Source organism: Chrysochloris asiatica, unplaced genomic scaffold, assembly GCF_000296735.1.
Source record: "Chrysochloris asiatica unplaced genomic scaffold, ChrAsi1.0 scaffold00485, whole genome shotgun sequence".
Taxonomy (NCBI): Eukaryota; Metazoa; Chordata; class Mammalia; order Afrosoricida; family Chrysochloridae; genus Chrysochloris; species Chrysochloris asiatica.
This window is the reverse complement of record NW_006409003.1, coordinates 765370-776311: the sequence shown is the minus strand read 5'-3', so window position 1 is coordinate 776311 and position 10942 is coordinate 765370. Positions and strand designations below refer to the sequence as shown.

Sequence of the window (10942 nt, the reverse complement as noted above, 5' to 3'; positions counted from 1 at the left end):
AAACCAATGTTCTCCCATGTGAACTATCACTCAATTCACAATAAAAACTTAAAAAAAGAAAATTACTACCTTTATATGGAAAGAGACCCAGGATAAGCAAAGCACTGATCTGAATAGGTAGCAGGCATGCGAGAACTCCCAGACTTGCAGATAGTACCCACTGGACATAGCATGGATGGCTTGTTGACCAGAATTAGACCAGATCTGAAGATAAAGATGTATGATACGGGAAGCAAGCATAAATTGCTACAACCTGATCAACTGGACCCTTGATAACAGACGAGGCTGCCCAAAATTTCAACCAAATAAGGAAGAATTCATATCAAAAATAAAGCATGTCTCCTCAGTACACTGGGTTGATAGGGGCAGGCAACTTAGACTTTAGCTACCAAAATTGGGAGGCTATAAAGGCACAAGTCCTGGTGTGGCGCTGTGGGCTAATGTGTCAGACTGCAAAGACATTTGAACTGCAAGGTCAGTGGTTCAAGCTCACCAGCTGCTCCTGGGAAACCCTACACAGGGTCACTGTCAGTCGGAATCGACTCAACGGCACTTAACATAAAGGCACGAAGCTGCTGGCTTACAAGCTTTGATGAGGGTACGCAGTGTTAGAATGAGGGGAGTGAGACAGAAAGCCTACTCAATAGTTTTCCTCATGCCCAGAAGGTCTAGTTATGAGGGGGACAGGATTTTATGACTCAATTGTGACTTTTTCAGGTCTAATGGTGATTGTCACAACTGTAAATGTAGAGAAGTGTTAACTAAGAGGGGAGCAGTTAATGTGTCATTTCAGGAACAGCAGACCCTCAGGCCATCAAGAGGGAAGAACATGAGAGGAGCAAGGGATCCTAACCAGAACAGCAGTGAGGACAGCATAGAGACAGAGCAGCAACAGACTCCAGGCCCATGGACTGAGAAAAGCAGCGTGCCTGCTAGGAGGAGGCTGGCTTGCAAAATGTGCCCTTGAACATTTAAATGAGTATTTATTTACAATGTGGTATGTATACATCAAGAGAAAAAAGGAAACAGAGGTAAACACTGTTGGCTAAGGATGCATGCGGGGACTGTAATCATTACAATGATCTGTTGAATGTGAAACTGGTGTTCTGCCCTGTAAGTGGAAGTCTTCACTCAGTCAATAAACAATAAAAACTTTGAAAAAAAAAAGATGCTTTGTGTCCAATTCAGTCCAGCAAGTCTATCTGCACCATTTTCACAATATTATGTGCTCGCTCACTTCATGTCTACTACATTGTGTTAATTCTCAGTTTAAGTTTTCATAAGGCTATTATTACACACTAAATTAACTTTTATACTAGGGAACCAAAAATTAGGCATCTGCCCGTGTCTACTGGGTTGAGCGCCCAATTTTGCAAAAGAAAACGTCACTCTCGCTTAAAAAAAAAAAAAAAAACTGTATGTGACTCACTTTTGTTATATTCCCTTTATTGTGGTGGTCTGCAACCAAGCCCACAACTATGAGATATGCCTGTACTCAGAAATAGACAATGAGCTACATGTACACACAACATGGATGTATCTCAAGATATTGCTAAGTAACCACATCATGCTTCCACTTTTAAGAACTCCAGCAAATGCAAATTTCTAAATAGTCTTAAGTAAAGCAATGAGTGCTGAAGGAAGAGAGGTTAGAAGGGCAGGAAGTGATTATGAAGGTCAATTTGAGAATGATGGTTATGTTCACTGTCATGAGCAGAATAATGGTTTCACAAGAGTATCCCAAACTTTATCTACTGAATTAACACTTTCAGTATGTGCCAGTTATTTCACATTGATTACAACTTAATAAAGGTATAAAGTGACTCCATTTAAAAATCTGGATTTGCTGCTTCTATTAAAAGCCCTAAAGATTGGGCAACCAAATGGTGACAGATCTCTTAGCTACTACCCTGGAAGAAAGGGCACCTCCTCAGTGGCAGGGAATATGGTGAGCACTAAAGGCCACTTCCACCAGAATCCCCAGGATCTCTGACTGGATCACCAAAGCTATATCCCTGGACTACAAGATTTTTTTCTCTCAGTCCTACTTCTGGCCTATGCAGCAAAAGACACCAGTTGAACAGTCCAGGGAGGCAACAAGAATCTGGGAAACCTTAACATCTTTGCTCTTCCAGTGACTTTGTCTTAACGACACAGTTCTGGAGAGGCTGGCTATTTCTGTATGCCAACAGCCAGATCAGTGGCTGGATGTTTGTGAAGGCACCTTTACAACACGCACACTCTGTCTAGTCTGCTGCAGTCTCCCCAAATCCCTAATGTTCACCCCTAGTGTTCGTACAAGTCCTGGCGTGATGCTCTAGGATAAGCCCTGGAGTGCTGACAAGACTGGCAGTTCTTCAAACCCACCAGGGTCAAAATGAGTCAGAACCGACTCGAAGGGACTTAACAAAAAAAGTGTTTCTGTGGAGTTTTGGTGTGGTGCTGTAGTAAAAGGACTGTGCTGCTAAAGGAAAGCTTGGCAGTTCAAATCCCTCAACCATTCCTCAGAAACCCTATATGGTGTGGCTGTGAGGTGCAACAGACTCAACAGCACTTAACAGTGATTCTGTATCAATATTGTTTCCTTTCTGGATGGTGTAAGTCTTACAGCCAGTAAACCTGTGTACCAGCCAGACAAGGTATTCCATCTGGAGGAACAACGCCCCTTCCACAATGCTGGAGAACACAGAACATGCTCTGGAAACAAAAGAATCAATTCAGGCTGCTCTGAAACACTGGATTGATGTTATCACAAAAACTGACCCCTCCTCATGGTGATGTCTCCACCCTCAGACAACTCTGAAATCTCAACGAGATTAGACCTACAATGCTCTACATTCTTACCTAAGAAGCTTTTGGAAGCAACAGAAATTAACATCAAAACTGGACTGAAAACTGTTCACTGCCAACTTGCCATCTCTTCCCAAGTACAAAGCTGGAGGTCCCAAGTTTTTCTGTTTTCAAACCACCACAGACAGTGACAAGAATCCCCAGGGTTAAAGATGGCAATGTCTTTGTTATTGTATACAGCAGAGCAATGTGAGGCAAGCAGCCCCTGGATTAGGTGATTTGGAGGTTGGAAAAAATTCATCACAAGCATCACATGAGACCAATGTTCATAAAGGAAGTAAACCTCTGCAAGTCACCAGCAGAACACAGTTCAGGTCCTCTTGGCCACTGATGGGTCAGGTCCACACTTACACCAAGCAGAGGGCAGGAAATAAGAACCCTATTCAATTCAAGCTTCTCATTTTCCACCCAGGGATGGAGAGAAAGTAAAGATATTAGCCTTCCTTGAGTTCAGTGGGGTGAGACGAAGGTTACAACCGATGGTAGAGTTAAGAAGGTTTCAGCCACATGTATGGGCAGTGACGTAACTTTGGTAAGGAACCTGAGCAAATCAGAAAGTGCAACACCGTTCCTGAAAGCGTCCCATGTACCTGATTCTCGTAAGGTAACTCACCAATGTTTATGTTCAGATATATGACTTTTGGCATTTGACTACCAGTTCCCTCCCAAAGGCTACCCATGGAGCTTCTCTCTGTGAGAGTTCTGCTGTCTTGAGGAATATGTGCACATTCCCCCTACTCCTATAGCCTTCCTAAAGTGTGAATTTTCTGGTGCCGAATAAGGTGAGAGCTTAAGCTGTAGGTTTTCCCACATTCATTGCACTCATATGGCCTTTCTCCAGTATGAACTCTTTTGTGCCGAACAAGGTGAGAACTTCTGATAAAGTCTTTCCCACATTCACTGCACACAAAAGGCCTTTCACCAGTGTGAACCCTCTGGTGTGCCATAAGGTCAGAGCTTTGACTAAACAATTTCCCACACTCAGTGCACTCGTAAGGTCTTATTTCAGTGTGAATTTTCTGATGTTTAATGAGGATGTACTTGTGACTAAAGGATTTCCCACATTCACTGCAATCATAAGGACTTTCTCCAGTGTGAGTGCTCTCATGCTGAACAAGTGAGGATTTGTGTCTGAAGACTTTTCCACATTCACTGCACTCATAAGGCCTTGCACCAGTGTGAACTCTCTGATGTACAATCAGGTTGGAGTGATGACTAAAGTATCTCCCACACTCACTGCACTTATAAGGCATTTCTCCAGTGTGAATTCGCTTATGCTGAACAAGGTTATCTCTGCGGCTGAAGGCTTTCCCACACTCGCTGCATTCATAAGGTCTTTCTCCAGTGTGGATTCTCCGGTGCTGAATAAATGTGTCTTTGCGGCCAAATGCTTTCCCACAGTCACTGCAATTGTAAAGCATTTGCCCAGGGTCAAAGACTTTCCCACCCTCAGTCTTGTTGCATATCTTCCTCTTAGCATGGGTGACCTTTTGCTGGAGACTGCTAGAGTTGGACCTTAAGTTCTTCCATTCCTCCTTACACGTAGAGGGCTTCTCTGACAGGTGATAATCTTCACAAACCTTCTTCTTCACAAATGAGGCCCTGCTTTTATCATCTCTGAAGGGGTTCTCTACATTGTATTGCTTCAAGTGGTGGTACAGGTCTGCATCAAACCAGAACTGTCGCCCACAAGCTCCACAGGTGTAAGGTTTTAGTTCGTGATGTGTTCCGTGGTGCTCAGCCAGATGTAAAATATCTTTCAAGATGGGGCCACATATGTCACAAGGGTGGGTCATCTGGGTGGACAAACCTGCCTTGGAAGCACTAGCCTGTGACAATCCTTCTACAGAAACACTCTGTTCAGAAGGTGGCTCTGAATCCTGCACTCCACACCAACAGCCTGAAAGCAGAGAAATGCTGGTGAAGACTATGCAACAGGTGGGTGGGGGCAATTCCATCACAAACGCGTGCCTAGAAACCAAGGACTGAGTCCACAGAATGGAATTGGGGTCCATCTCAAGAATGGGCTGCTGTGTAGGTCACAGAATGGGGGGAAGGCTTCATGAGGGGCTAAGACACAGGAATGGAATTAGCACAGGAAGTAGAAGCAAGGTCCTGGCTGCTGGTGATAGGTTAGTGCTATGCAGAAGTATGGGCCTAGACCCAGTAAAATGGAACTAAAAAAGAGGGCTGGTATTCAAGGACTATTTAAGGATAGGTGCACATCTCATAGAAACCCTGCTGGTGTAGTGGTTAAGCACTCAACTGCTAATTGAAAAGTCGGCAATTCCAACCTGTCAGCTGCTCCATGGGACAAAAGATGTGTCAGTCTGCTTCCATAAACATGACTGCCTTGGAAGCCCTATGGAGTTCTACTCTGTCCCAGTCATTACAAGTTGGTATGGATGTGAAGGCGGTGGGTAGGCCAATACTGAAATGGGAGCAGTAGAGAGGATGGTGGGTAGCTGAGTAGAGAGAGGCAGAGGATGCTATTAGCTCAGAGGACAAATGACAAGGGGGCAAACTGTGAAAAGCAGGGAGAAAAGAAAGGGGTACTGGTACAATCTGATTCCAGCATTAAAGTCACACCCTCCCATAGCGTCCACTCACCAGGATTAGGCCCATCCAAGTCCCTTGCTGTTGTTGGGGTCATGCCCTCCCCACTAGGCACCCAGGGTTCTACAGTTTGTTTCAGCTCAGGAACCACAGAGAAGCGGGATGAGACAAGTCCTAGGGGAAACATGACACAGGGGAGTAGAAAAAGTACTAAGCCACAGCAACTTGCACCCATGAAAATTAAGAAATGAAATATGACAAAAAGGACCTCAAGAATCTCAGAGGGTCTCACAAGCAATGACCCTGACTGCAATTCGTAACACAGGCAGGAAGGAGGAGATGTTGGCTAAAAAAATAAGGGGGCAAATCTGGGGCACAAAAGTGCCATGGATATGAAAAGAGTCACAAAAGGCCAGGGAGTGGCCAAGCAGAACGTAATCTATTGGGTGATGGCAGGACTCCTAAACCCTTCTTCCCAGCAAGGCTTAGAGTTACAGGAGTTTGGAGAGCATATAGCAAAGCCTGGCATCCAATGAACCTGCGTAAGGGAACTGGGGGAAAGTAGCAGTGGTCAGAGTTCACTGATAAGAAGGGGAGAGGGCCCACAAGGCAAAGGGGAAGGACAAGACCCAGCGCAGGAAACTGGAGCGTGTGAGGACCTTACCAAGTGAGGCCATGAGTGCAAGATCCTCCAGCATCACATCCTAATACAGCACCCCTGAGCCTCCTCAAGGAGCCTCTTCTCCTCCTGGGAGAAGCACATGAACACGTCCTCAAAGGTCACATGGCCCTGCCATAGAGCAAACAGCCAAGTTCAGGGACAGTCCTGTCTCTCCAGGACCATCCCTGCTCACTTTCTTACCTACATCCTCATCTCATATCCCACTCATCACTTTGTACAGAGCAACCACAGCCAAGTGGGCAGACAGACACCATATAAGCTCTGGGCCTGGCATGCAAGGGCCCACCCCTCTCCTGCCAGCCAACCCCTTTGAGTCCCCAGATCATTCCTTTCAGAAGCAAACAAATTTGCTCAATGGTCCTCACTGACTTGGGTAGCTGGGGGTGGGGGGAGAGTTCCCAAATTTTAATTTCTTCCCTCCTGGCCCTATTCCTTGCTTCAGTGCTTCAACTTCAGCCACCCAGAACATGTGCAGAACTCAACTCACTTCCACTCTTTGTTGCACAAGCTGTATCCCCTCTAGGCACAACCTTCCTCCTAACACCTAACCAATTCCCCTCAAAGTCTACAATCACTAGTCTCCCACCTTAAGCCTAGTGATAATCAGCTGAACCAATGTGCCCCTGAGCTAATCTGCCAACATGATAGCATAACAGAAACTTTCTAAGTTCCCTCAAGGACCCACCCCCATGAAAGTCTAGTGAGCACATGAAGAGGTGGCTAACCACCAGCTCGGACCTCCCTGCCAGCCCACCTGTTACTGCTATGTCTCAGCATTCAGGTAATGTCGCTCAGGTAGAAGACCACCACCTATTAGACCCTCTTCTCCCCCCAACCCTTTAGATAGCAAAAAAAAAAAAAAAAGTGTTGCAAATCCCAACCCATATACCTGTGGATATAATCCCACTGTGGTTCAACATGGCCAAAACCTAACTCCTGGTAAAGTTACTCCCATACCAACTTTCCCATCTCAGCTGGCTTTTCCATCTTCACACCAAACGCATCCTTGACTCTTCACCTTATCTCTCACCCTCCAAATATGAAAATCTGGATCCATGAGCCAACCACATGGCCACCACCCTGGCCCAGACACGACCGACACTCACCTGGACTGCTGCAATAGCATCCTCACTAGTGCTCCTTCCTTCCTCGCCACCAGGATCTTTCTCCACTGTGCAAGCCAGAAAAAGACAGTTAGACCCAATGAAATCACTCCTTTCTCTCTCCAACTTTCCGTTTCTCACCACTCTCAGAATACTGGCCTAGCTCCTCAGGCTGCCTGCCGTTCCAGGACTGACTCCTCTCCCCAGTTCTGACCCCCATCAGACACAAAGGAGATCTGAGTTTCCGGAACACTCCCAGCTCAGCCTCACCTGAAGCATTAGCACATGATGGATCCCATGCCTGGAACACCAGCCAATACCTCATTCCCTGCTTTCCAGAAATGGAAACCTTTTCATATTAATTCCAGGATTGAATTCAGGTTACAGAGCCTCTGGTGACTGCAGGACCTCCAGATAAAATGGCAGGTAAAAGGGTAGGTGAAAACTCGCAGGACACCACCATTCCTCTTATCAGTTAACCTAGATGGTGGAGGTGGGGCTGGGTCAGATGAGGGCCTGGGACATTGTGTAAGCTTCATGGAACATGGAATATGGCAGGAAGGAGGGGGCTGGGATTGGCAGGTGACCCTGGTGGGAATTCTCTAACCCCTGCCCTGCATTTGGCAAGATGACTTTAGGTTGTGTCTGGTCTAGTTTCAGATACTCAGTCTTCAGTATTGCCTCCTACCAGTTGTGACCTTGAGCCTGTGCCTCACTCAGTGCCTTCAACTACAAAGTAGGAATAATGGCGCCTAGGCCGTAGGTCTCTAGCTCTTATCAAACACGTCTACATATGGGGAGCGCTGTGAAACCGATATTACGTCCACGGGTTTGACACTTTTGCCAACTTTTTTTCTGACAATCTGGGTGTGTTTTCTCGACTTTTAAAGCATTTAAGGAAATGCCATATTTAAAACTCGACACTGTAATCAGATACTTGTTGTTAAGTGTCGTCGAGTCGATTCCGACCCATAGCGACCCTGTATAGGGTTTTCAAGAAGCGACTGGTGAGCTTGAACCACTGACCTTGCAGTTCAAACGACTTTGTAGTCTGACGCATTAACCCACAGCGCCACCCCAGGACTCCTGTAAACTTTATGTTGTTCTGTGCCGTGGAGTCGGTTCCGACCCATAGCGACCCTGCACAGGGTTTCCGAGGCTGTAAATCTTTACGGGAGCAGAAAGCCTCATCTTTCTCCGACGGAGCAGCTGGTACTTTTTCAAACTGCTGACCTGGCGGTTCACAGCCCGATTCGATTTGGAATCACTACGCTACCAGAGCTCCTTGGAGGCGAAGTATTTCTGTTAGCCCATTTACCCATCCTGCCCACCTGTTACTCACTCCTCCCAAGGCGGGCCTGTGGAGGGGCTTCCTGGCCCTTCCTGAGATGTGGGGTCATCAGCACCCCACGCCTCAGCCAGTCCCCCCTTCAATTCGAGGGCTGCCCCCTTCTGGAGGGAGTCTCCCAGCCCTGCAGCCTCGGCTTGGTCCACCCCACGCCCCGGCCCAGAACGCCGCCTCCCGCCCGAGACCTTGCGGAGCCCCTGCGTCCCGTCCCGTCCCGTCCCCTGGGGAACCTGGCCCAGCCTACCCGCCGCAATTCCTCCAGGGACTCCGGGAGGAACCAACAACCAGAAAAGCCCAAACCACCACCACCTGACGACCGGCCCTCACGTCCTGCTCGCACTTCCAGCCGAGGCTGCAGGAAACGCTGCTGGTTCCATCTCCCTTCTCCCTCTGCCGTCGGCGCCCCCTCCCCGTCCACCGCAGCAGGATGGCTCCTCACACTCGGGCCCCTCAGAAGCGAGGACCCTGAGAGTCTGCAACGCTCCCGGCTCCGCGGGACAGACAGCGCAGCTGCCGACCCGGCCTCCCCCCAGCAGTGAGGGCGGTCTGTCCCGAGCAGGCGCCCTTATTCAGGACCTGGTAACCCCGGAGGACGAGGGCTTGAGGAACGCTGCGTCCCTCACCTGCCCATGGACCGCACCCGGCCGTGAGAAGCGGACGGTCAGGCCGGAACCCGAGCCCCACGAGAGACAACGTTTCCCCAATCACCTACCCGCTGCCGTCACCAAGAACACAAGAACCTGGCTCAGGCACCGCAAGCGAAGATCTGAGAAAATGTCCACCGCGAGAAAGACGCCGGAAGTCCATGACAGACGTCTACCGCACGCACGGAAACGCCTCTCTCGGGTTTGCATTGGTGGAGGGTGCCGCATTCATTTCTGGGTAATGTAGTTCTTACTACGACTTAGGTCTCCGGGAGGGTCCCGCGTTCTCACTCTGGTCAAACGGCATAGCCTGGGACACCGAGGGCGGAGCGGGCTTTGCTTCTCTTGAAAGGCTCGCACCCAGATTTCGTGGAGTGCAGCCTGCACAGTTCACAGAAAGGGTCAGACATATTCTCTCAACACTTCCCCAACGCTACAAAACCAAGTTATCACACTCGCTGTGTACTAAAATCAAAACTCACGGCCATCAAGTTGATTCCGATTCATAGAGACCCTGTATTGGGTTTCTGAGACTAAATCTTTAAGCGAACAGCCTCATCTTTCGACTGTGGAGCAGCTGGTGGGTTTGAACTGCTGACCTAGAAGTGAGCAACCCAACGCTTAACCCGCAGTGCTACCAGGGCCTAGGTTACACCACCTATTTTTGTGGGGAAACAATTCAATATATATCATGTGGCTACCTTGAGAAGCGAGGAAGCAATCGTAAAGTCTGTTAGGGTACGTTTAGCGGTTTTAAGAAGCTTCCCTGAAAACTGGCCGGAGACCAGAGAGACAAGAGTAATAAATGTCAGTTTGGGGATGGTCCGTATACTTCAGGATACTGTAGAAGGCAGCTTCAAATATGTCGTGGAACAATGGAATGAGAAGGCAGTGTAATTTTTCCATGAAGTTTTCAATGGCTCCTCATAGAACCTTGAAGCCTTAGCTATTAAAATTAAAGTCCCTTTATGTACACTGGTCTGTTTCTGACATTTTTGGTTTTACAGACTCTATTGTTCTAGCTAGTTGTTCCTATGTCCATAAAGTCTCTCCTGGCAATTTAAAGTTTGCCTTGAAATCTGGGAACTTCCTTTCCTCTTTTTATTTAACTTTTAACAGTGATAACAATTTGCAAATTGGCAGTTTACTGAATTCAGAAATTAAGTATTGCCTTTACTCTAAATAAACTCTGAGCGGTTTGAAATCGTTATATGAAATAAATGACTACAAAGATATGAACTATTTGTGTAGTTTTATTTTGTTCTATAATTTATAATTTCCGCAAGAATGTCCAGGCACAATAGAAGGTCTCTGGGTGGCACAAATGGTTTGTGCTCAACTATTAATCTAAAGGTTGTCAGTTCAAGCACACCTGGCTACACTGCAGAGGAACTACCTGGCAGTATACGTCCATAAGGATTACAGCCAAGAAGCCACAATGGAGCAGTTACACTTTACAAGGCATTGTCGTGAGTTAAAATTCACTCAATGGCATCGGGTTTGGGTTTTACTAATCATTACTGGTGATTGGAATGCAAAGATTGGGAGCAAAGAGGAAGGACCAGTAGTTGGAAAATTTGGACTTGGTGATAGAAATGATGCTGGAGAACGAAGGATAGATTTCTGCAACACAAATGATTTGTTTATTTCAAATACCTTCTTTAGAAAGCATGAGACAACTATACACATGGACCTCACCAGATGCAACACATAGAAATCAAATTGACTACATCTGTGGAAAGAGAAGATGGAAAAGCTC

General features: G+C 47.1%; 2 protein-coding genes across 2 annotated transcripts in view; both read right to left on the bottom strand.

Annotated features, from left to right (window-relative positions):
* Positions 1 to 3590: 3590 nt before the first annotated feature.
* ZNF134 (zinc finger protein 134) lies at positions 3591 to 6178 on the bottom strand. The gene is made up of 2 exons (XM_006877351.1): positions 6071 to 6178; positions 3591 to 4750 (listed from the first exon to the last, which is right to left on the bottom strand). The coding sequence occupies exons 1-2, from the start codon at positions 6102 to 6104 to the stop codon at positions 3591 to 3593; spliced, it is 1194 nt and encodes a 397-aa protein (XP_006877413.1). The 5' UTR covers positions 6105 to 6178.
* Positions 6179 to 9436: 3258 nt separating this feature from the next.
* The window catches only part of LOC102823074 (zinc finger protein 252-like), a 45986-nt gene continuing 44480 nt past the window's right edge, over positions 9437 to 10942 (bottom strand). Inside the window, 1 exon segment of the mRNA XM_006877350.1 lies at positions 9437 to 9564. Within this exon segment, the coding sequence (XP_006877412.1) occupies positions 9437 to 9564 (128 nt within the window).